General features: G+C 32.9%; 3 protein-coding genes across 6 annotated transcripts; all 3 read left to right on the forward strand.

The window, feature by feature from the left end:
• The first annotated feature begins 3,113 nt into the window (after positions 1 to 3,113).
• LOC100794327 (B3 domain-containing protein At5g42700) lies at positions 3,114 to 7,071 on the forward strand. 2 transcript variants are annotated; one of them, XM_003528215.5, is made up of 7 exons: positions 3,114 to 3,409; positions 3,487 to 3,582; positions 3,683 to 3,714; positions 3,818 to 3,995; positions 5,181 to 5,387; positions 5,682 to 5,770; positions 6,893 to 7,071. In XM_003528215.5, exons 1-6 carry the CDS (start codon positions 3,275 to 3,277, stop codon positions 5,730 to 5,732), a joined length of 699 nt encoding a protein of 232 aa, XP_003528263.1. In that variant the 5' UTR covers positions 3,114 to 3,274; the 3' UTR covers positions 5,733 to 5,770; positions 6,893 to 7,071. The 2 variants fall into 2 exon arrangements, with proteins under 2 accessions (XP_003528263.1, XP_006581238.1); XM_006581175.4 differs by having other exon boundaries at positions 3,115 to 3,409; positions 5,682 to 5,766.
• Positions 7,072 to 9,356: 2,285 nt separating this feature from the next.
• On the forward strand, positions 9,357 to 14,384 carry LOC100796959 (probable protein phosphatase 2C 12). 3 transcript variants are annotated; one of them, XM_006581177.4, is made up of 9 exons: positions 9,357 to 10,052; positions 10,998 to 11,074; positions 11,847 to 12,000; positions 12,103 to 12,166; positions 12,509 to 12,616; positions 12,950 to 13,075; positions 13,213 to 13,448; positions 13,537 to 13,736; positions 13,836 to 14,384. In XM_006581177.4, the coding sequence occupies exons 1-9, from the start codon at positions 10,024 to 10,026 to the stop codon at positions 13,883 to 13,885; spliced, it is 1,044 nt and encodes a 347-aa protein (XP_006581240.1). In that variant the 5' UTR covers positions 9,357 to 10,023; the 3' UTR covers positions 13,886 to 14,384. The 3 variants fall into 3 exon arrangements, with proteins under 3 accessions (XP_006581240.1, XP_006581239.1, XP_003528265.1); XM_006581176.4 differs by having other exon boundaries at positions 9,360 to 10,052; positions 10,903 to 11,074; XM_003528217.5 differs by having other exon boundaries at positions 9,374 to 10,052; positions 10,903 to 11,074; positions 13,832 to 14,384.
• An 8,722-nt stretch (positions 14,385 to 23,106) lies between these two features.
• Positions 23,107 to 24,467, forward strand: LOC100784967 (BRI1 kinase inhibitor 1). The gene has a single exon (XM_003527667.5). It carries the CDS (start codon positions 23,372 to 23,374, stop codon positions 24,257 to 24,259), a length of 888 nt encoding a protein of 295 aa, XP_003527715.1. The 5' UTR covers positions 23,107 to 23,371; the 3' UTR covers positions 24,260 to 24,467.
• The last annotated feature ends 1,463 nt before the right edge of the window (positions 24,468 to 25,930 follow it).

Genomic DNA, 25,930 nt, shown 5'->3' on the forward strand with positions numbered 1-25,930 from the left:
GCTCATGAATAAAATTCATTAAGTATGCAAACTTAACAAACCTAACTCAAGTGTTGCTTATAATTATATGGATTTATAAAAAAAGACTTGTACCCCATTTAGTCTGTGACATTTTGGGATTGAGCCATTTTGGGAGTCGAGAGAAAATGAGAGAGGATAAACAACTTAGGTGAAGTGCAATGGGAGATTAGAGCTAGTAAAGTTAATCTAAGTATTATTTTCTACGGCATAACCAAATTATAAATTACATCAAGAGTAAATATACTTCTGTTTGGATCCAGTGATTTGGGAAGAAGAAAAATGAGAAGGAGTGAAATGGAAATGAGATGAAGAAATTGTGATTTTTTTTAAATTAAATATTTTTTATAACAAGAAAAAATTAAAATAATTTTATGTTAAGCAAAAAAATAGTATTTTTTAATTATTATATTAATATTTTTTTATATAATTTATTTATTTTCACTTTTTTTTGCTTTCCACTCATCCAAGCAAGTAGAGAATTTTTTTTCCACATTTTTTTTCTCATTCAAACAACACATATTTTTCACTCTATTTCATCAATTTTTATCCTTATTTATTTTCCTTCTCATTTTTGTATTCTCTATATTACTCCTAATTCAAAATATTAGAATAATTTTTTTGTTTGGAAACTTTTGATCAAGTTAAGGTTACAACTTGGGTCACTTTTGTCGGTCACTAGACAATTACTTTGTGCACCAATCAAATTGTTAATACACCCAGCACAAGATGGACAATTTTAATATTGTTCTTTCGTAAAACTGATATAGATTGATAATTCGTAAGTTCATTACGGATTGACAATCCGTATGTCATACAGATTGACAATCCGTAATGGGCTTTCGGATTAACAATCCGTTGGGCCACATGTGACTTTCGCGTTTTAATATGACCCTCTAATCAACTGAGCTAATAGTCTAATTATATTATAAAATAATTAATGTCGTTATATATAACACAAAATTTTTTAATGTATATTTAACGCACATATAAATTTACATAATAAATTTTATGACAATTAATTTTGATCTAATAATTAATTTGTTTACATATATAAATTATAAATAAAAATCATAGGTTTAATAAAAATTTATATATATAAAAAAATACATTATTAACATAAATCTACCAATGTATAATGCCATGGAAATTTGGTTTGAAACTTTAGTTATGAAAAATTAAGCAACAAGTCCGTAATGTTAGAAAAGGATATGTACATACAAATGACTAAAAAAATGCCTACAGGGGAAGAATAGAGACAATGATCCTTTAGAAGTTCAGGATGAAACAAAGACACATGATCCCTGGGGCTTTTGGACATCAATGCCATAGAAATTTGATTTGAAACTTTAAGAGATGAAAATTAAGCCACAAGTCTGTAATGTTGGATAGGATATGTGCATGGAGAACTATACAAATGACACAGACTGACTAAGAAAAGGCCTACAGGGGAAGAATAGAAAAATAAACGATCCTTTTGAGGTTCAGGATGAGAGAATTGGCAAAGCCAATCTGCTGCTCATTTAACAAGTGGTCTAGAATGGTTAAGTATTGTATAGCAATGGTGTGTGTATTGGAGAAACTATTGACATTAGTTTCTAAAAGAGATCATTGCCATTTGATAATTTTGGAAATTCAAAAAAAGGAATAAATAAATAAATCAGAAAAGCAAAAAATCTGAACGGTTGATTTAGAAAACGAATAAATCCAACGGATAATATTACTTTCCCACTATGGGAGACCTAACAGTCAGGTCTCCTATGCTAGCCAGCGTCGATACTTAGGTAGAAAGAATTGAGTGGGTTATGTACGGTAAAAAATGGATTTTTCCAACCTGAAAACTTCACCCAATTTGTTCTTTTGTTTCTTACAAGAATAAAACAATTTTTTTAATATGTTACTTACATGAGAATTTCTAAATCAATGGCAAACAACATGAACTCAAAGCATGTAGATGGAAACATACTGAATTGCATACAATCCGTGACACGTTTCAATATAATAATTTGATTTTAAACTATATTTGATCGAAACACAGAGTAACAAAATTCTTCAATCAATTTTAAAATTCACAAAACAAAATGAGAAAAATACATAAATAAGATTTTGTTAAAACAAAATACTTATATATAATTGAAACAAAATAAAGTTATAAGAACCTAACAAAATTAAGATGTCACATAATGAAACCAATTTGTTTAAACTTAAAATAAATAATTTTAAAATAAGTACTTTAAAAAAAATGCTTATTAAATAAACAAATAGAATTTTTTTTAAAATAAACAGAAAATATTTTTTTAGATAGAAACAGTTGAAATAAATACAAAATAAGTTTTTTCTATCTGTATATCTAAATCCAATTAAACCACCCCTTCCAGTAAAAACGAAATTCAAAATCAAATAGCATTTGCGGCTAAAGTTGATTTATGAATGAATGTAAATTCAAGGGCGCAAAACAAAGAACGGTAACCAAACTGAAAGAAAACATGGATATAAAGTGGTGTCGACAATGGTCTCAGAGAGGAGGTGACAACCACGACTGTCAGCGGTGTCTACCATGAGCTCATAGAGATATAATGCTAGTTTGATCATTAAGAAAAAAAAATTATGAATTTTATTCTTCTTAATAACATAAATTAATAATTAATATTTATTGATAAAAAAAATGAGCCCACAATTTAGAGAAGGTAGCAGGGCTAGGGTGATCTTTGGTGATTTTGATACGGTTGCTATGGTGTTTAGAGATGGAAGTGGTTGAGTTTGGTAAAATAATTGATTTGAGAGGAATTCACACAATCCGAGTTGGGTTTTGGAGAAAGGATTTCTTGTATTTTTTTAAATAATTTGTCATGATTTTTAATTTAGGAAAATTATATTTTTAATAAAAATTAAATTAAAAAATTATCATATATGTTCAGATTCATTTAAACCTACTTTCCATTAAAAAATAACATCATATAATTTTACAAAAAGAAAAAAAATAAATAATTTTTTTAAATGAACTAAAAATAAAATTTAAATATATTTTAAGGTAAAATGTGCAATTGTAACTTTTTTAACTGCAGAAATGAAATGAGGAAGCAAGCTGCAAGTGTCGAGGAAATGATGCAACGCATTGAGAAGTGGGAATGCAACGGTCGACTGCAATTGCAATACCATTTCAGTACACAACACAAACACCAAACCACATTTCTTCTATATAACATTATTCTAGGGATTGTTGTTGTTGTTGTTCTCTTGTCCAAAAAGAAAAAAAATGGTGGCAGCAATAGCATACGAGGAGAGTCGCCGCAAGAGAGTGGAGGAGAACAAGAAGAGGATGGAAGCCCTCAATCTTCCCCTCCTCTCTCAAGCTCTTCAGAAATCATCCCCTTCTCCCAAATCTTCACCGGTAAATAATAATAATAGTCCCTCATTTTATTTATTTATAATTCATGATCCATTTCATAAGCTTTGGTTGCATTGCAGCTGAAGCAGGTAAAACATCGCGCCATTCAGAAAGAGGTGGTTGTCGTCAGAAGGTCAAGTCGTGTGGCAAACTTGCCATCTCCTGTTTACAAAGAAGTCAGTTTTTTTTTTTTTTTTTAAATCTTCCTTCCATCAGTCACTTGTGGGGTACTTTTCTTCATCTTCCTTTCCCCTCCTTTTTTTTTCTGTTTAATAGATAGTTATTGATCGCGTGACAATGCCTAGAAGGTTGGACTTGGACTCTCTCGCTGGCTCGCCCTAAGTAATTTACATTTTATTATTTTATTAAGAAGAGAGGATGGATGACATGTTTTTGCATTGGTGTCTGTAGAAGCCTTTGTAGGAGTTATGATAAGTACAGGGATTATGCGAATCGGGTCTATGCCTCAGATGAGGCCAGAGAGGAAGCATTGGAGAAAGCAGAAAAGTTAATGTCCGGTTTAGAATCAGAATATCCAGCCTTCATAAAGTCAATGCTCCAGTCCCACGTGAGCGGCGGATTCTGGCTGGTAATATACTATAAAACTATTATCTTATCTACAGTTTTTTTTTTTATTGTTCCATCTGCATCCTCATTCATTCATGACTCGCCATTTTTGTGAAGAATAAGTAATTGGATACAGTTATTTTTGGGGTCAATAGTTGAGTGAGTTTGAGTGCACCATTGGAAAGAGAGTTGTGCACCATTTTTGGGATTAAAACACCTAATTAAATTTCTGAGGATAGCATAGAATTTTTCTTTTGTGATTTGTGTTTATACTTATTTTACATTAAATGGGTAGCTTGATTTCAGTGAAGCTATGCCCCTCTCGTTCAATGGGATGACTCGTTCTCTGCCTCATTCAAAGCGTCTCTTTATAATAGAAATACTAATTCCTAGTTATGTTGCATTAAATTCTAGGATTTCTCTCAAATTCCTAAGATTTTTTGTTGAAGGTGGGATTTAAACTAAGGTGAAAGGAAAATTGTTAGATTTATTCAAATGACTGTGTTTTGATAATCTTGGTTGCTTTCTTATTTATTTGCACTTTTCTATTTTGAATTGGGCACCAATTTGAATGAGGGAAAATGGGTGCAAAGTGTATATATAAAAGAATGGGTACTACTAGTATTTAAGGGGTGTTTATCTCGGTGTCAAAGGTTTCAATAAGAGAGTTATAATTTTGTTCATTCAAAAGTTTTATATTATTTATGTGTAAACGTAAATATATTAAGTTGAATCCAGATAAAATTTAGGGAAAATTGCACTTATCTCTCGTTAGATCTTCCTAAATGATTTTAACATCTCTAGTTTTTAGATCAATCTTACTTCTCCTAAATACTTGTAGCACCAAAGAAGGAGTGTGTGTCACTTTAATAAATAATAAGTAAAATAAGGGGTGTGTGCCACTTTATTAAATATATAAAGAAGGTGAATGGCTTGTTTAAGGTGTGAGTATTATTTAATAAAAAACTCGCAGGTGAGTGTAATTTCTCCAAAATTTTATATATAGTTTGTTTGTAATTACTTAAAAGCATTGTTTAAAACACACAAGGATTTGGGATACGTAATTCCTACGAAAAGTTGATCCCCTTATGACACCACCAAATTGGCTTAGCTGCAAATGTGTTACCTCGATACTGCTAAGAGACCCAGTTAAATGCATTTTGTTTATAGCCGCAATTTATAATCACCGTGCAATCGTTGACAACAGGGCCTTCCAGTCCACTTCTGCAAGAGCAATCTTCCAAAAAAGGACGAAGTGGTGACTTTGATTGATGAGGATGGGACTGAGTATTCGACAATATATTTGGCAGGAAAAACAGGACTTAGTGGTGGATGGAGAGGTTTTGCGATTGCTCATGACTTAGCTGATGGGGATGCTTTAATTTTTCAATTAATTAAGCGCACCACATTCAAGGTGATTGAATATTGATCATATTAGCTCATTCATGCCCTTGTGTTTAAAACATTCATCATGTTTTTCAATTATGTAAATGTGACTGGTATTTATAGGTTTGTTAAAAAGATAAAAGAAATTGTGATGCGACTAATAATTGAGTCCTTGACTCTTCTATTGTTACCTGATCCTTTTTGAGCTACTTTCTGCAACTTTAGTTCATGAATTGAGCTTCTTCTAGTGCCACAGTTGTACTGTTTGAATTTGAATTCACTAATCATGACACATACTGCGGTTTCTAATATTTCCTTTCAGGTTTACATTGTTAGAGCAATTTGTCCTCCGGATGATAAACAGCTCGAGTGAATTGCAGTTGGAGATTGGAGCCAGTAAAATTAATGTTGGTATTATTTTCTCCACAATCATAATCAATAATCAATCATAAGTTACATCCAGAGTAAACATAACCTTTAAATGAAGTGTGAATTCGGATGCAGTAACAACTTGAGGCACTTCTGATCATCAAATGCAGGTTTGTTAGTCCTGGGGCTTTTGGACATCAATAAGACTTTAGGGATGAAAAGTTAAGCAACAACTTTGTAATGTTAGAAAGGATATGCACTTGGAGACCTATATAAATTAAATGACAAGGATTGCATAAGAAAAGACATACAGGGGAAAAATAGAAAACAATGAATCTTTTTTGAGGTTCAGGATGAGAGAATTGGCGAAGCCAATTTGGTACTCTGTTGGCCTTTACGATTATAGGCATGCTAGACACTATGCACCATCCATTGGTTAAGTCAATTATATATGTGTATTGTATAGACTCTAGAATGGCATTATATATGTGTAGACTCTAGAAGATGTCTAGACTCTAGAATGGACTAGGTATTGTATAGCAATTATATATGTGTATTGGAGAAACTAATGGCATTAGGTTCTGGAAGAGATCATTGCCATTTGATAATTTTTAAAGGTAAAGCGATGCCTATGAATATACACTGGGTGAGAAAATGTCAAGGGGATGATGCTTAAGATATACCTAAGCAAGGCTTACTATGATACTTGAAAACATTAAGATTGTAAACGGTGTAGTTTTTTAACCACATTTATTTTCTTAAATTGGGTTTTTATTGAAGAAGTGAACATATTGTAATCATATATTGAGTTTCTTAGTTGCTTCCGAGGGTTAGGGGGCTAAGGTTAGGCACGCTAAATTCCAACTTTTTCCAATCACATTCTGTCCGGTGGTTGCAATCATAGTCATATATATTAAATTTTTTTGTTTGTCGTCTTAATGAGACATGTGGGTCTTATGCTTATGTCAAAGGGATTGTTATAGATGGTTCCATTTTTGTCTTAAATCAACGTTGTTCGTATTTGAGTCTTGAAGCAGTGAAAGTTTTCTTGTTTCAGCTTTAAATTAATTCAATTATTTCTGCTGGGATACTGCCAGAGTAGCATTTGAGTGCAGCTTTATTTAGGCTCTCTAATGAATGCATTATTTATTTATTCTTTTGCAGGTTCTCTTATGTGATGGAAAGTGGAAGGAACGTTTTGGGTTCAGTTTTTGGTCAAGTTTTAATTAAACTAATGTGAAGGGGAAGTACGTGTTTATATCTGTATGTGAAGGGAACTTCTTCAGCATCTATACGTACTAGTAAATAATGAATTGAATGATCCCATGACGGACTTTCTTGAATCTCATGCTCCATTGTTCTATACGTAATTCTTATACAGTACCCTTTTTTTTTTTTTTTTTAAAGAAGCGTTTGATGCTTTGTGAGGGAAACGGTTGGGATCAAACTTGTTGACTCTTAACAAATAGCTGGCCTTGCCCGAACTCCCGGCTAAAACAGGAGCACAAGGGCAGAAATTAGTCTTGTCGCACATGTGGCGATGCAAAAACATGTTACAATCATGTGTTTTCTCTAACTAAATTTACGAGTTGTTTATTTTTTATTATCAAAGTTCCAATTAATATTTTAATAAATATAACATTTTTCCCTCTATAATTTTTTATAATATGTTCACTAAAAACTATTTATTTATTTGATATGTTATTAAAATATTGCATCATTCAAATCATTCCATAAATCATAATTTATTTTATTTTGTGAAGATAAAAAAAGTGCATATATTTATTATTGTTTTTGTCATTTCCTTGTATTTCATGCAAAAAAAAAAGTAGACTTAAATAACTACTATTTTTGTTTAACAAGTTTTAAAAAGTAAAAAAAAAAAAATACAATTAGACATTAAAATATAAAGGAATACTCGAATCTTTTAAGTAAAATGTTAAGTTCAAATTTTGTGAATAAAAAATGTAAGTCTACTCAAAGTAATTTAGTCAGATTTTTGGTAGAGTAAAAAAGTTAGTTACCACCAAAATTAATAAATATTTTATGTAAATATGATGGTGAACAATACGCGAGTTACTTATTAGATATAATGAATTAACGCATGTTTGACAAGTTCATTTACCATCCAACTTCAGCTCTTGTTCGAGGATGGAAGACAAGTCTAAGTTAATTGTTGCAAATCGTAATAGGAAGACAATGTAGTGATTTTTGGCAAGTTGCATGGAAATAGCGCATGTGACGGAGGTGCAGTGAATAGCTGTGGTGGACTACGCGTATTTGAATTTTGATATATATATTATTTGACGGCAGCGCTTGGTTGGAAAGGGCAGGGTGGGGTGTTTACAGCTTGCAAAATCATGTACAACAACAATAAGTTCTCCTGGCTTTGTACTAATTTACAAGTTAATTAGCATCTTACTCACTCAGCCATGACTGAGCTGAGCCATCATTTTTATATTGATTTTTTTCTAGTGGCTGATTAGATTATGCACTATAATTTGACTACTTTCACGCGGACTTAAACTGTTCCATAACCACCATGTCTACCTGTTCTATTCTCAAACCCTCCTCACTCACGCTCACACCATTGCTGAATCTATCAAACAAAAAAATTAGGGTTCGTTTGCCTTGATTTCGGCGATGGTGTGGTGTGGACGCGCCCATGATAGTGCGGCACGGCACGGCACTAGTTTTGTTTCTCGGCTATACATACTATAACAAGTGCCGATAATTGCGGGTTCTGCGCATCAAATTCAAAGCTCTCTAGCTTCAGCCTTTTAAATTGCTTGGATTTATTTTTCGTCTAGGGATAAAATTATGTGTGGTCTCCAAAAATAAATAAATTATATATCGTAAATTTTTTAATTTTATAATAATTATCTTAAATATTATATTAATCATAATTTTTAACTAGTTATAAGAGTTATTTAATATAAGGATAATTTTTTCATATTTAAAAATATGATTGTTGCAATAATGAATCTTAATTTTTAGAAAGAAATTATTTTGGTAGTTATAAAATCTCATATTAAGTTATGAATTAGTTATAAATATCTTGTTCTCTCAGCAACCCACAACAAAGAAATCACTCTTATCCCTTAATCCCAAAGTTCCATAAATATTCTTTAAAATATAAAATAAAATGAGTAATATAATAGATTTTTCTATTTGGCATGATCTTCTCGCTGCATTTCCAATTAGGAGGAAAACCAGGAAGATAAAGATGTGCTTAGCAATTTGTGTGAGATGACTAGCTAACCACATTGTGCGGATAAGGAAAATCCCAAAAATAAAATGTAGGGCCTTCTGATTGTGGGCGAATCCGATGTTAGCAATGTATTTTTGTGTAGATGTAGGCTGGACCAGACCAGACTAGAGTTGCTTTTTGACGAAAGGGAAATTACTGTTCATACATAAGTACCCCAAATTAAACTGCGTCCTATATGGTGCAGGAACATAAAATACGAGGAGTTTGCTGTTCTGGCGTGAGTAATTATTTCAAAAAAAAGAATCTCAATTATTAAACTTAAAGAATAAATTTTCATAAATCCATAATATATTAATCACAATTTTATTTCTCTCTTTCAAATAAATCACTGAATTCGGCTTGGCGGAGGAGTTAGAGCGGCGCAAGAGTCAATAAAACGTTGACATTGACCTTGCCTGGCTGGCTCCAAAGGAAAATGGCTGGCGCCGAGCGAGCATATGAAACGATGTCGTTTTTGCCATGTCATGTCATTCACCGTCTTTGAGGGAAAGAAAGAAAGAAACGGTTGATTCATTGGATTTGTTTTATGCTTTATTGTTGTCTTGTGTTGTATGCATTAACCAACAAACCAATGCAAGTTCTGCAGAACGCCGGGATCCGCGTTTTTCGATCACTCCATTCCACCCTATCTTAACCCTCAAAACCTCCCTCCTTCTTCTAATTACCCACATTAGCACCTTATTATTATAAATGCCGAATTGCCGTTAAGGTAATTAGTTAATGTGTGTGATTGTGTCGTAATTTAGGATTCTGTTGCAACTAACGAAACAGTTAAACCGAGGATTAAAAAGCAGAAGGCGTTGGTTGGTGTGTGGTATTCGGAGAAATTGAGGTTGATCGGCGCCAACAATGTCTGCTCGAAGTGAACACCAATCGGTTCCTCTTTCGGTGCTGCTGAAGCGCGAGTTGGCGAATGAGAAAATTGAGAAGCCCGAGGTTGTTATTTTGCACGGCCAAGCTAGTGAGAATAAGAAAGGAGAGGATTTCACGCTATTGAAGACGGAATGCCAAAGGGTGCTTGGAGATGGGGTTTCTACCTATTCTGTTTTTGGGGTATGTTCATGTTATATTTCTTTCTCACACCATCACAACTTCTTCTTCTTTTTTTTTAAAAAAAAAAGAAATTAAATTTGGATTTAATGAATTGTAAATTTGTAACTCATAAGTGGATTTTAATGTGACTGTGATGCATCAGAAGTCAATGTGTGTGTGCGTGATGTGTTATTTTACGTATGATACTGACATGGCATTATGATAGGGAAAAAGTGAACAAGCTATGTCAGTGAGTACAATGCGTTCAGCTTGTTGACTAGCTACTTCTTGTTGAGTTACTTAGAATTTAAAGCCAATTATGTCTTAATTTTGCTTATATCTGATGTTTGGATCCATATCTCATGATGTTGTTTTTGACATTTAATGAGGAACTAGTAGTTAAAACTTCCTCATCTCCAACATGATTTCTTACTTTTCAACAGGTTTCTAAACCTGCTCTTAGACCATCAAAACTCGAAAAGTTTTAGCAATTTGCATATTGATGTTCGTAGCAACTAGGAAAACCATATTACTGTCTTGTTCGTTGACAAGGTTTTTTTTCCCCAGAAATGATTTTCCCAAGAGTACCCCCTCCCAGAATGATTTCCTAGCAAATTGAAATGATTGTTCACTGGCTATTTCTTGACAGCTAGCTTTTGTTTGTGTATATGTGAAAACAACTAAACTGTGTTTTCTTTCAAATTCACTTGTATTAGTTGAATGACAATAATATTTTTGCGGTTTATGCAACAAAAAACGAATGCTTATGTTATAACAAAATAAAGTAGTTTGTTTTTCTTTTCTTGGTTTTGGCTTTTTCTGTATTTTTTTCCTTGTTGCATTTGCATTCTCTGATGTAGAAGTTTTACAGCTATTCGATGGACACAATGGATCTGCTGCCGCTATTTATGCCAAGGAGAATCTTCTAAATAATGTTTTAAGTGCAATTCCTTCTGATCTTAACAGAGATGAGTGGGTAGCAGCGTTGCCTAGGGCTTTGGTTGCAGGCTTTGTAAAAACTGATAAAGATTTTCAAGAGAAAGGTATAACTAGTTACTTCCTTGTAGTGTTTGTTCTTGCCTCTATTAATTATTAGGCCATGAGGCAAAGTTATGTGTTCCTTCTGGGATCTTCATAGTAATAATGTAATATTACCAAAGAGTAATGCTATATCTCTTATGTAACGACCTCCTTCTACTTTATAAAGAAAGTATTAAGTGGAAAAGAAATGTATTTAATGTCTTATAAATATAAAAAGTATTCATACTTTTTCATCTAGTGTGTAGGGGGATTAATAGGAAAATATTGTAGGAGATTTTAGAATTATTTATTACAAAAATAACTTGTCAATATTCCCAATTCCCATAAGTAAAAAAAATTAAAGAGTAGAAGGTAAAAACATAGAAAACAGGTGGAATGCATGCTGAGCATGTTGACTATATCGGGAAACCTTGGTAATTTTTTTCCAACCTCTGTTGGCACATTGCTACTAGCCTAGCTCTTTTTGAGCTGTTTAATTGGATGTGCCAAGAAAATTTGAAAAATGTACTTATATTTTCATCAGCTTAAGCTTAATTTGTGTAATGCATACTGGGAACAGTTTAATATTGTTTAGCCATATAGACAGTTGAGTTAATGCAGCTATTTTATATATATAGTTGCTGGGAAACATACATTTTCTAATGAAAATTATTAAAGTTTTTGTAACTGAGCTGTGACTGGTAGGTCTTATATTTTTGAATTACCCGAGTTTTTGTTATATTTTTCTCAACTTGTATGCTGATTTTATATACATTATTTTCTTTGCTTGTACAGCACAAACATCAGGAACAACTGTAACCTTTATGATTGTAGAAGGATGGGTTTTAACAGTTGCATCAGTTGGTGATTCCCGTTGCATACTTGAGCCTTCCGAAGGTGGGATTTTTTACTTGTCAGCAGACCATAGACTAGAGAGCAATGAAGAGGAGTAAGTTGCTACTGGAATGTTTTGTTTGAACAAAACTGGTTGGAATTGCTTCATTTCATTGCAGCCCAGTCTCACCCTCTATTTTTCTGTTTCTTTCATCAGGAGGGTCCGCATCACTTCTAGTGGAGGTGAGGTTGGTCGTCTAAATACAGGAGGAGGCACAGAGGTATTTTTCCTTTTAATTGTGGTCCCTTTGAGTATGATGCTTGGCCAGTTAAACTACAAAAGCTGAGATTAAGAAATAAACTAGGTCAATTATACAATGGAGAGTTGAGAGGCAAGATAATTGATGCTAGTTATATGGTCATATCTTTAACTTAACAGTACTCATCCCATATGTCATTAAATTTTTATAATATTTTGGGAAAACTATTGCTTACATTTGGTGTTATACTGGTCATATGTGATGATATTTGGATTATCATCCTTTGCAATTTACTAATATTCTCTCTAGAAGAAACTTGCATTTGAGTTGTATTATGCCTGACTAGATTAATGATATTTGTAGGTTGGTCCTTTGAGATGTTGGCCTGGTGGCTTGTGTCTCTCACGATCCATTGGTGATATGGATGTTGGTGAATTTATTGTCCCTGTACCACATGTAAAGCAAGTGAAGGTCAGTCACTGCTTTCCTGTGTTTTATGTTTATTAGTTGCTTTTCTCATGCTTCCCTTGATTTTACTTTGGTGTATATAATTTGTTTATCTACTTAAGTATAGCTTCTTTTCTATCTCTGTGCTTCATAGGCAGAAATGGTGTCTACATTGCATGATTTTCTACCCATTTATAAAGAGCATTTGAATTTTCTTTTTTTCCTCTCTTAAGATTATCTATTGCCTTTTAAAAGTTGAAATGAATTTTTCTTGCTTCGTTTCTGTAAATCCTTTTGTATTTTTTTCTTCCCAAAGTGCTTAAATCCTGCATTTTCCACTCGTGTCTGGTTTTGCAGCTTTCCACTGCTGGAGGCAGGATTATTCTCAGCAGTGATGGTGTCTGGGATGCTCTAAGTGCAGAAATGGCCCTTGATTGCTGTCGTGGCATGCCACCTGAGGCTGCAGCAACCCATATTGTGAAAGTATGAACATCTTTTGCATAATTTTTTAATGTTATAGTTTCACCTAGTAATTTGTAACTTCTGTCATTTTGTGGTATGCAATATGCATTACTTGTTTCTGTTTCTTCCATTTATTCCTGTCTCTTTTCTTCCTTCAGGAATCTGTGCAAGCAAAGGGACTTAGAGATGACACAACCTGCATTGTTATTGACATATTACCCCTGGAGAAGCCACCTACTTCTGTGCCAACACAAAAGAAACCGGTGAAAGGAATGCTTAAGTCTATTTTTCGCAAAAAGTCCTCTGAATCATCAACTTTTATTGAAAAAGAATACCTGGAGCCAGATGTGGTACAGGAACTATACGAGGAAGGGTCTGCTATGCTTTCAGAGAGGTTGGTTTTGTAGCAAGTGTTCTGAATGTTAGCATATTGCTCTCCAGTTATGTCTTCTGACATGGAAACATCTTTGTCTGAGATGCAGGTTAGAAACAAAATATCCACTTTGCAACATGTTCAAGTTGTTCATCTGTGCAGTGTGTCAGGTAGAGATTAAACCCGGGGAGGGTATTTCCATACATGAGGGTCTGACTAACCCAGGAAGATTGCGTCCCTGGGATGGGCCTTTCCTTTGCTCAAGTTGCCAAGAAAAGAAAGAAGCTATGGAAGGGAAGCGAACATCAGGTATTTTGATAATTCTTGCTTGTTTTTATGTCCATTGATGTGTTAAGTTATGCATGTGTATAATTTAATTCTATCTTTCAACCTTTTGCTTTCAGATAGACTTAGCAGCGGGAGTGACTGATGAATTATCATGTACATTTGCATTTTGAGAATGACAGATTGTTTTAATGGGAAGGTCAAACTTCCACGCAACAGTGACCCCCCTCGATTACCTTGGAGGCTTCTCAGGATACGAATCTATTTTGGAAATCCACATGATAATCAATATGGAGTTTTGTGTTGTTCAGTCAAGAGATTAACCAACAATTGAAGCTTGTTAGAAGAATTCTGACTTAGAAGAGAGGAATATGAACCATCCAAATGTTGTAGTAGGTTGTGTTAAAAGTGGGAATGCACATTTGTATATAGGTCTTCGGAATCTCGAAATGTACCTTTAATGGAAGTGGTCTTTGTTGTTGTATTGTTCTACATGGAGGGTTTTCAATTTTTTGGGGGTCCATACAAGTAAGTTTATTTAGACGTCATATAGATCATTTCCACTAAGGCTTCTGAACGATTTTTTTATTCTTGTAGCCATTCAGTTTTGATAATTTCTTTTACCATTCCAATATTAACTTTATGTAATTGAAAATTTGAAATGTTCGGAAACCCCCACCTTCATAATCCCTTTATTTTCCCGAGTAACTGATCCTTTCAATCCATTTCATTGTTTTTCTTACGACTGTTAGATGCATGATCAGGAACTAAGGTGTGAGTTACTTGTACTGGTAGGGTTTCCATTATTGCATGCGCAAGAACTGAAAATTAGTTTTGCAAAAACTCTGAAGCATGTTACTTCTAAATGCCGAGCACGTACTAGAGATGTACCCGTATTTGGTACTCATTGGATACTTATGGGTACGTACTAAAAATATTTTTCAGAAAAAAAAGGGTGCATACATGAGTACTTTTTGGCGTACGTACTCATGTTGAAGAATTTAATTTTCTTGTATATTATACTTGTTTATGTTTGGTTGAATGATATCATACAACTGTTTTTTTTACTGTCCGTGCATAATATTTTCTCTATATATAATTCCTATAATAAAAAAGAATAAAAAAGTGAAATATGTGATTAATGATATGACAAAAAGAAAAAAAGGTTAAAGAGAAGTGGAAGTACTGTCTAAATATGGATATCATTGTTATCGTTGTATGAATATTAATATATTATTGTTTTTTCTTTGAAAATGAGTTAGATTTCAATAAGCAAAAACAATTGTCATCAGGGGAACCAAATAATTAGTGTGATCTTTGGTTATGATTCTCTTGTTGGGAAGGAATGCATGATAATTGATAAAGATAATTCAGTAGTCACTTCAACTGCTAAATCTAATTGAAAACCAGCGAGCAAACGGAGGACAATATGTGTTCATGCAAATTTGAACCAAAGATGCTGTAAAATAACGAACTGTTGGTTTTTAACATGATTATGGTAATTCTATTTTGGAACTACCAAATCTATTACACCATATAATCAAGACAATAGACTGTACCAAGAATAATAATAATCAAGACAACAGAGATACATCATACATGTGTCTAATAAATTGATGCTTTCGCGTGCAATTAGGTAATATAGTACACATGTTTACTCCTAGCTAAATTCTGGTAAGAATTATTATTGATATGCTTTTATAATTTTAATTTACATACCCAGAATTTGTAAATATCAATAATAAACAAATTATAAAGCAAGCGTCAGCTTAGTTGATTCTATCTTTTTCACATCTACTCAAACGTTGGATTTAAGGTTGATGCTATTAGATAATAAGTATTCACCTATTCAAAAAAAAAAACTTTCCACCTTAATTTGTGTTAGCCTTTTTGATTCGTAAAAATCTAAGGCAAATACCAAAAATTTACAATAACTTGTGCATTTTGTTTAACACACTGGATTGACGTTAGTTAATGTTAACTAACAAGAAATTAATACTAAAATTTAACTTCAACCAAATTTGCATCGATTTTGATATTGACACAAAACTAATGCTATAATTATATTTATTGTTGATTTTGCTCAGTTAGCATCGACTTTTTGACAGGGAGCCGGATCCTTTCCAGGGTGGTGCTCTCTCTGGCCTAGCTTAGTTTTTGTATTAATATTGAGAGAAAAAAATTGAATGGCAAAAGAAACGTGAGCCTCCATTCAATTTCCTAGTTTGCCATGTTTTTCTTTTAAAATCAGAATCATTGAATTAATTCAACAGCTCATGCATGCTTGAACTGGAGAGACCACCTCACTGGAGAGGATCCAGATTCCTTTGAGTGAGTCTAATTTAAATTATTCTTGGAATGTAAAAATAATTAAAACGTAGTTATTTAAACTGCGTGTTTGGTTATCCATCACGTCAAAAGAGATCCACCTCTCCCGAAGCACCAAATTAATGTTTAGCTTATGCGTCTTTAATTTGAGCATTGTTTGACGTGATTTTGCCTTTTTAACATGGATCCTTAACGCAATATCAAACACACTAAATGTTAAATCAATTATAATAAGGTGTGCACTTCTATTTTTTAATGGAGGCCCGGCCCGGACATTTTGTTGCAAAATATATGATTATTTATAAAGTTCACTTAATAATAAATTATGTGTTGAATAATATGTTGTTAGATTTTGTATGATTCATTAAATTTGTACTAGAAATGTCTACATAGATTAGTTCAGACAGAGAAGATTATCAAATAAAAATCAGAAATCTTCTGAGAAAATGAGAAAAAAAAAAAAAAGAATTAGATTCCAGCGCCCTATCTACTAACTCGTGAAAGTATGCCATTTTTTCAATGAAAAAACATAAAAGAAATTCAACGAGAATTGACATAAATGATATAAGCAAACTAAACTGATTCAATAAAATTTGGGTTGGATATTTGTCAGTGGTCCGTTTGCATGTCTCAAGACTGGCATAGGACAAATTAAAGGCTTCCCCTCCTACATGAGTTAAAGCATGTTCACAACAAAAGTCATCATAAACTAGTAAATATATAGTATGTTAACTAAAAGTAAAAGTTCAAACGAGCTATTTCCTGTTTGAAGTTTTGAACCATCAACTTCACTGTCGGATAGCTTGGGGGATACAAATGATTCGATATATTGTGTAAGGAACATTTACCTTACAATTTGATTAATTGAACTTGAGTTACAATTTCATAGGATGTGTATTTTTCTGAAATAGTATCTCGGGACCAATTAAAACTAAGATCTACATGTATTCGGTTCACCCAAACCTAAAACACTTGAAGCACAAACACCTTCAAGGGGGCAGACATAAAACGCATGGCCCGTGAACAGGTCACTAGAACTATGTCACCGTAACCGTTTAACTAATTTTTCCGTCCAAATTTGCATATATAAAGGGAATTCTAGGTATGAAGTTTAATTTAACTCTCATAATTTACTCTCGATCTCCTCTCTCAAACTTTGACTTGGGCTTCAGATTGTTTATAGGTGTACTTCACTGATATTGTGCACGCCACCTCCAACGAACATGTACATCAATTTCTGATGAATATGCATGGAAACATTACTTGAATTAAGCATTTGCTGTAATGGACAAAACTTAGATAATACTCCTAGTATTATCTACGTAATGGTTTAATCTCGATAATCTACGTAATAGTTTCTATTAAATGGTAACTTAAATTATTAAGATAAAACTCTTATTTAATTAAAAAATGACATCAAGAGCACCTATGATACTGTATCTAATTTCACGAAATATTGTAAAATGCAAATCAGTGTAATCTCTAGGTGGGTGCACATGCATGCTGAAGAAGATTCAAGTACTTTTTGTTTTCTGACAAGTTGAAACGAAAACAAAAGCGATCGAGGGAAGTGAGGTGATCCCTCGGTCTGATTCAAGGTTTTGGTGTGCTGTTTCATGTTTTGGAAAAAGGGGAGTGTGATTAATTGAGTTGAGGGATATTGAATGGCTAATATGAGAGGCGGAAACGCAAAAGGATCTCTATGTTGTTGGATGGTGAAGGATTTGTTTTATGCTCTCTCTTATCTCAAAAAAAAAAAAAAGATCGATCGAGAAATGTAGAATATAGTAATACAATATTTAGTGGTGAAAATGGTGAGGATGGTTCAGTCCAACCAAATAATGCCTCTATGATTAAGATGTTGACCTTAACCATGCATACAAAATTCCTTTATGCTTGCTTGAAGGACCACCACCGCATGCACGTGTGTGTGGGTCTCTCACCACCCCCACCATCTAACTATCTATATAATATCTCTCTCTCTTATTTTAATTTTCTTCTATTCTATTCTTCTTATTAACTATATTATATTATATGGCTATAGGATATAGCAGTAGTCAAATGTATGGTTGTGGACTTACACATATATAATAAGATAGATGGTTACGCAATAGGGTAGTGTTGGCCACCGTCGGATAAAGGGGCTCACATTCACATGACCACCCTTCCCTAAACGACATTCGCCATTCTGTTTCTTTGAGCTTTCGCGTTCATCAATGAATGAATGGGTGAACTGAATCATTCCCAACAGCTGGCGGTGATCATGTCCCTCTACTAATCTCTTTTTCAATTAATCAATTTCCGGCCATTTATTTATGTGATTATGCTAGAGGATCAAGTTAACATTCTTTTCAAGAGCATGTATTTTTTACGGTAACAATTATGTTTGAATGGAGTAAAATTATCGTGAGCAATAAATAACTTCTTCTAATATATTTATATATTTAAAATTTTCTTTTCTTTTTTGTACAACAATGACACGGGGAATTATTGAGTTTAACTTTTCAAGCCTCCAACTTGAAATCCCTTCTTAAACTAAAATAATTTTGGGTTAGTTGACTTATCTGTTTGGTGATATTCTTGCTAATATAGAACAAAATATGTGATGTTATTTTTTTATTGTTTAGTTTATAGGTGATTAAACTATAGTTTTAGAAATGAATTTGTAGAAAAATTATAGTTGTAGAAAAAAATGTAATAGAAAATAATTGTAGTCATTTTATAGTTGTAGAAATCAATTTGTAGAAAAATTATGGTTGTAGAAAAAAATGTAATAGAAAATTATTATAGTCATTTTATAGTTGTAGAAATGAATTTGTAGAAAAATTATAGTTGTAGAAATATATCTAACAGAAAATTATTGTAGTCATTTTATAGTTGTAAAAGTCAAATCGTAGAAAAACAATAGTTGTAGAAAAAAAATCTAATAGAAAATTATTATAGTCATTTTATAGTTGTAGAAATAAAATTGTAGAAAAATTATAGTTGTAGACAAATTTCTAAAAAGTTGTAGAAATCAATTTCTAGAAAAAAAAAACATAGTTTTATTTAATAATTTAATATGAAATAGTATAATTGAAGAGGAAAATATAATGGAAATTTGTTGTTGTCATTTTTTAGATTTGTAGAAGAAAAATGTTTTATTTAATATTTTGATAGAAAATAGTATAGTTGAATAGAAAATAAATTTGCACAAATTTATGTCGCGTAGAAAAAAATAGTTTTAATTAAATATTTTAATTAAAAAATTATAGTTCTGTAATAAAATTTAATTGGAAAAAATAGGTTATACACAATTAGTAAGTTTTATTATGTTAGTTTGTAGAAAAAAATAGTTTTATTTAATAATTTAATACAAAATAGTAAAATTTTATTTAATAGATATACATTTTGTGAATTTTTTTTGTGATTTTTGAGAAATGAGATAGGGAAAAACAGTTTCATACCAAATAGGTTGATACAAATTTAATATTATTTAAAAATCATTTTTGCCATTTATGAATTAATTTTTTTTACTATGTAGAAAAAAATATAGTTCTATACAATTTATTTTAATGTTGAGATTTGTCTAGTTTGTACAAAATTAGTAAGTTTCATTATGTTAGTTTGTTGAAAAAAGAAGATCTAATAATTTATTTTGTTGAAATGACAAGATTTATTATATTTTTTATAATGGCGGAAGTGATGAACAAGCACTTGTGTCTATTCAAATCATGCCTTTTTTGGCACAAGCTAGCCTTTTAGGCGTTGCACAAATCCCATTGTTTCTATACGATAACAATTTGATATCGGCACTAGTTGAGCATTAGAGGCTGAAAACCCACACATTTCACATGCCAGTTGGAGACTGCATAATCACTCTCCAAGATGTGAGCATTTAATTTTGTTAGGATTAATGGTTGAGGGTGAATCGATTACTACCACTGGTTGTGATAACTGGGCTAGATTATGTCATGACTTGTTGGGAGTCATTCCTGAAGGTTCAGATTTGAAGGGGGCTAAGGTGAAACTTAAATGGCTTCAACAACATTTTGGAAACATTAGAGACCATGCACATAGTCAAGACTAGTTAGAGCATTTTATAAGAGCTTACATTTTACGATTGTTAGAAGGGTGGATGCTTGCCTATCATTTGGGGATATATGCACCACTTAGGTTTCTCTCGTTGCTTGCAAACCTTCAACAAAGTGGGAGGTATAGTTAAGGGTCAACCTTGCTTAATAATGTCCATCATGAATTGTGCAAGCCAACTCGTCCTAATGCTGTTGAAATTGGTGGAGCATGTTTGTTGATACAAGTGTGGGCATGGGAAAGATTCCTTTTCGTAGCACCAACTATTCGTCAAGAGCCTAATGCGGTTATCCCATTGCAGCATGATAATGGTCTGCATAACCAACTTGTTATTTCACTATTTTTTTAACTATACTAAAATCATTATTATGTTATATTATAGGTATAATGGTGCTCAAAACCCCCAATTTCACTAGTCGTAGGTGGTTGGAGTGGATGGTAAAAAAATGTTCAGGATCTACTTACAAAATCGACACCACAAAATATTGGTATGGAGGTGCTTTTAACACACGCAATTTAGGCAATTTGAACATGTTTTTTGGACGTTTAAACCTACCATTGACGCATTCAACTCATGTAAGCCTATAATTCAAATTGATGAGACATTTTTTTTATGGAAAATATCAAGGTATCCTTTTGATTGCAACATCCCAAGATGGAAAATGGTTGTGTAATGCCAATTGGTTTTGCAATTGTTGAGAAGGAAACACAAAGTGGTTGATCATGGGTTTTGTCAAAGATATGACTACATGTCACTCAACAACAAGGCATATGCTTGATCTCAGATAGACATCAAGAGATCAAATCAACTGTTGTGATGTCACCAGAATGACAACCACTTAGTACTTTAGTGTTTATCATGTGTATTGTATTCATCATATTACAAATAATTTCAACCACAAATTCAAGAATGCAAAATTAAAACAAGAGCTAATCACATTGGGTAAATGTTCAATGTTATGTTTATATGGATTTATTGGTCAACCCATGTCACCAAATTATTAATTTTTTTTACACAATTCTGCAAGGTACACAACTTGTTTGTACTGATTTGAACGAAGACTGGAAAAACTTAAGGAGATTAGTGAGGAGATACAACGTTGGATTGGAGGCATTTCCAAAGAAAAAATGGAGCTTGACACATGATAAGTGTGGATGTAGATATGATCATATGACAACCAATTTGTCGGATGCAGTAAATCAAATTTTCAAAGGTGCCTAAAATATGCCCATAACGACCCTGGTTAAGGTTACACACGACAGACTGATAAATTATTTTGTGAGGAGAGGTGCACAAGATAGAGCAAAATATTGTGCAAACAACATTATTGCAAGAAGTTGCTAGATGCCCTTCAAAAAAATCACATTGAAGCTTGTACATTTCACATTAAAAGATAACATCAGCTGAACATAATTTGATGTTGTAGAATCGTTCAATCATGCAACATAAAGGGGAGAGAAACATGGTCTGTTATCTTAAACAAAAATTACTGTGAGTGTGGAGCTTTTCAAGCCTACAAATATTCTTGCTCCCATGTCATTGTAGTGTGTGCCCATGTTAACATCAACCGATACCAATACATGGATAAGGTCTACAAAATCAAGACCACCATTCAAGGGTCGACCCTATTATTGTGGGTTGACCATTATGGAAACTGGAATTCCCTTGGTTGTAAAGAAACCATACCTGAAAGAAGCTAAGTGACCCTATTATTATTTCAGATGAGTCCAAATTACATCTCAAGGGTCGACCAAAGTCTACACGCATTAGGAATGAAATGGATTGGTCAGAATCTCAACATACACAAACTTGTGGCTAATGTAGGCATAAAGGGCACAACACAACTAATTGTCCACAAAATTGACATTAGTTTGTCATGAATGAAAAAAATAAATCATTTCATCCAAATTGTCATTTTAATTATAATACATTTCAATTTAACTGAATTTTTGTTACGAATATATATATATATATATATATATATATATATATATATATATATATATATATTTGCTATGTAATTGAAAAAAACTATCAATAAATAGAAATACATGACCAAATAAAACCATTAATCCTAAACCCTAATCAATATCTCTAAATCCTAAAGACCAACAATTTATAAAAGTAAAAACAACATTAAAAACTAGGTGAATAAAAGCACATGACCAAATAAAAATAATTTAATCTAAAATTTAAATTATTAAACCCTAAACAATATCTCTAAACCCTAAAGACCAACAATTTATAAAAATAAAAACAACATTCAAAATTGGACGAAAAAAAACACATTACCAAATAAAAACAATTTAATATAAAATTAAAATCATTATAGCCTAAAGTCACTTAAATTAATTAATTTTTAAAATTACTTAAATTAATTATTAAAGTTACTAAAACCTACCTTAAAAAAGTGTTTAATGATTTGGTTTAAGGTGAAGCCACTCATAACCTAGGTGATATGCTATTGATTGACATCACCAATATTCAATATAACTTAAATCACCCACATCAGTATTAAGTTTCCAAAAGCCGCCTATTTTGGTTAATTACCCGTCTAGCTTCCTAAACTACTAGAGTTGGTGTACATCTTTCTTAGTCTTCTTGTAATTTAATTATGTACATGGAGTTGATTTATTTCTCTAGGGACCTTCTCACTTATTGGAAAACAAAGTCCAAATTTCTCGAGTGAAATCCGCCATGCCAATCCCATCTTCCTTCAGTGGCCAAATTTGGATGTTTGTGACCTCATTCCCAAAACCAGCACAACAATTGCTGTTGGAATTGATAGGGACCCAACAAAGCACACCACTACAACCCTTATAACACGCACGAGAAAAACATATATACCATCTCTTCTCATCTCATCTCATCTCATCTCATTCCTCAGCACCACCCTTCCATAAAACGCAAGTAATATAAGTGGGAGGAAAAAAAAATAAATATCCATTATTGATAATGCTTAATAATAATCATCGCACGTAAATAATACGCATACACACTAACACAGCTTGGTGTCTTATGAAAAAGTTTCAAAAGAAGACAGACCAAGTCTAACAGTGGTTTGACAAATACCCTCTCTTTCTTTCCATGTTTTTCGGTTCCCTTATCCCTCATAAAGCTTTGTTAACATCCATACAACAAAGAAAAGATCACAACACAACGCCTTTCTCTCTCTCTCTCTCTCTCCACCAAAAAGAAAAGATCATAAAGTGAGAATTTCACACACACATTAGTCTTCAAGACAACCTCAACTGTAATAATGGAAACACATCATCAACCCCAAAAGAACAAAGAAAACGATGTGCAAAAGAAAACTGAAGAAGGAGTAGTAGCAAAGCCACCTTCACCATCCTCTTCCCCTTCTCACGAATTCTCCTTCACAATCTCTCTCCACTCTACTTCTAACACCACAATCCAAGACAAATCCAAAACCCCACCTTCTCTTGCAGTTGATCTATCTCCAGCAGATGACATTTTCTTCCATGGTCACTTGCTTCCTCTACACCTCTTATCTCACTTCTCTTCTTCACCTCGCTTTTCCACCAACTCCGTGGACAGTTTCACACTCCCCATCAGAGAGTTCTTAGAAGATGAAAAACGCAACAGCAGCAACAGGAGCAACATCACCATAGATAGCATTACCAGCTGCAACAACAAAGATGACTACTACAACAATAGAGTCACAAAGGAAGAAAGTAAGTCCAAGCCTAGTTTCTCATTGTTTGGTTTATCAAAGGGGCGTAAAGGGTGTCAAGTTAGAGATAACAAAGAAGATAAAGAGGATAACATTAAGCACAAGAAGAAACTAGGGTATGATGTGATGCATGCACTAAAGAAGTACTTGAGAATGGTGCAGCCACTAGTGCTTTTCAGAGGGAGAAGAGAAAAGGGTCGGTTCCATGGACAAGCTTATTCTCATTCGGGGAATTTGATTAGGAAAAACAAGCCTGAAGTGAGAGGAAGAAGAGGTGAGTATTCAGCACCAGCTTCTATGAGAACTTCTCCAACAAACAGTGGTCTTCTTCTTGCAACTACTGCTCTTCCTCCTGCGAATGACAGCACCATGGAAGAGTTGCAAGCGGCCATTCAAGCTGCAATTGCTCACTGCAAAAATTCTATTGCCAAAGAAGAGAAGCTCAGTTGCTGATACAAACGTGGTAGATTTTTTTTTTTTTTTGTTACTAGTTGTGCTTATTATTGTCATAGTTTTTGTATTTTATATTTTAGTAATGTAAAATCTATTCCAGCTGAAGATTATTACACTTGGTTACCGATATGTTAATTATTGGTTACTAACATTTGTCCACTCGAAATTTATTTTTAAACTATATATATATATATAAACATTGATGATCGATAATTAACACATTTCTAACAAAATTAATGATATACTAGCATTAACTGATTAAAAAAAATTAACACATTGGTATCTGAATGTAACTCCAGTGTGGACTTTTACATGTGATATAATATTTCTTTATTTACGATTTTGCACCAAAAAATTTAGTATTTATATTTTAAGTAATTTTAGGCGGCACAAATCAGATTGGTGAGAGTTTGAAAAAAAGGGTAAGTGTAAGTGTAAAAAGTATAAGTCAGAGAAGATTGGTGATTTGTGTTTTCTAGTGTATAGTATCTCACAAAATTCTGAAAACTCTGGCTACCGAGTCTTTTTCCATGATGAGGTGATAGTAACAATTGTCCCTCACTAGGGCCTCTTGATGAAAATGGTAAAGAGTTGGGTTTTTCTAAGTAAAATTTAAGTTGGAGTCATGATCATGGGAAAAGATTTGACAGTAAGATAATTCTACTCTTTTAATGTTACTTCGTCCAAACCACTTAAATTAGTCAAAATTCAAAGTAACTTCCGGTTCGAAAAAAAAAACATGCATTGAGACTACACTAATACAGAGACTGGGATAAAAAGGGATGTGATGAGTGCATATTAACATTCATAGTAGCTGTTATAATTTTTTTAATAAAAGGCACTGAACTCTATACATGGGAATTCTCAATTCTGACATTCCAATGATAAACATATACTATATAGCAGCTAGAGACGCATCAGCAAGTTTAAAGTCTAAACTGCCTATGTATTCTCTGACATTCTCCTAGTAGATATATATATCCATAGTGACCAGACTGCAGAGTGTTTGTGCAAATTGATGGATCTGTTACTTTTCATTTTCCTCTGTCGTGGTTATTTTGTTTAACTTTTTCCTTCAAAAAAACATGTCCAATCGAAACATATTTGGACCCTATCGATGTACTAGATTCCCCGCCAAATAATCTGCTCTACCTTGTCACAATCATGTCCCCATTGTAAGAAAGACTGTATTCATGGAACCACGAAGCCGTGGTTACAACTGTCACTGACTTATATGTACGTAAAGGGTGGGAGCATGTTCTTTACAGGCTTAACAGTTAGGAAAGCGCAATGTAAACCAACCAAATTAAGCCCTATAGTCACAACAAGGAAAATTACATATCATTAATTATACTCTAGTTTCGAATTTAACTACTGAAATACCTACATTATAAAGTCAAAAAGGTCAAATCAACTTTTTAGTAGCTCCCTACACATGAAGACAATGAATGAAAAAGGTACTGGAAGGTAGGAGGATTTTTTTTTATCATAATAATGAATGAATGAAATTAAAGAACGGTTGTGAAGGGATAGGGATCGCATGGCCGAAGAACAATTAAGGGAAGGTCATAATAAAGTTCCAAGTACAATTATATGACGATCATATACTATAATTCACAGAAAATATATATTTCCCTACATGTAATTATAAAGTAGAGACAGTAGTGATGA

Source organism: Glycine max, chromosome 6, assembly GCF_000004515.6.
Source record: "Glycine max cultivar Williams 82 chromosome 6, Glycine_max_v4.0, whole genome shotgun sequence".
Taxonomy (NCBI): domain Eukaryota; kingdom Viridiplantae; phylum Streptophyta; class Magnoliopsida; order Fabales; family Fabaceae; genus Glycine; species Glycine max.

Coding starts and splice junctions, on each gene's coding strand:
- LOC100794327 (XM_003528215.5), top strand. CDS start 3,275: ATGGTGGCAGCAATAGCATACGAGGAGAGTCGCCGCAAGAGAGTGGAG. Junction 3,715..3,817: donor CGCGTGACAATGCCTAGAAG/GTTGGACTTGGA, acceptor TGGTGTCTGTAG/AAGCCTTTGTAGGAGTTATG. Junction 3,996..5,180: donor TGAGCGGCGGATTCTGGCTG/GTAATATACTAT, acceptor CGTTGACAACAG/GGCCTTCCAGTCCACTTCTG.
- LOC100796959 (XM_006581176.4), top strand. CDS start 9,849: ATGTCTGCTCGAAGTGAACACCAATCGGTTCCTCTTTCGGTGCTGCTG. Junction 12,001..12,102: donor CTAGAGAGCAATGAAGAGGA/GTAAGTTGCTAC, acceptor TTCTTTCATCAG/GAGGGTCCGCATCACTTCTA. Junction 13,449..13,536: donor TCTGCTATGCTTTCAGAGAG/GTTGGTTTTGTA, acceptor TCTGAGATGCAG/GTTAGAAACAAAATATCCAC.
- LOC100784967 (XM_003527667.5), top strand. CDS start 23,372: ATGGAAACACATCATCAACCCCAAAAGAACAAAGAAAACGATGTGCAA.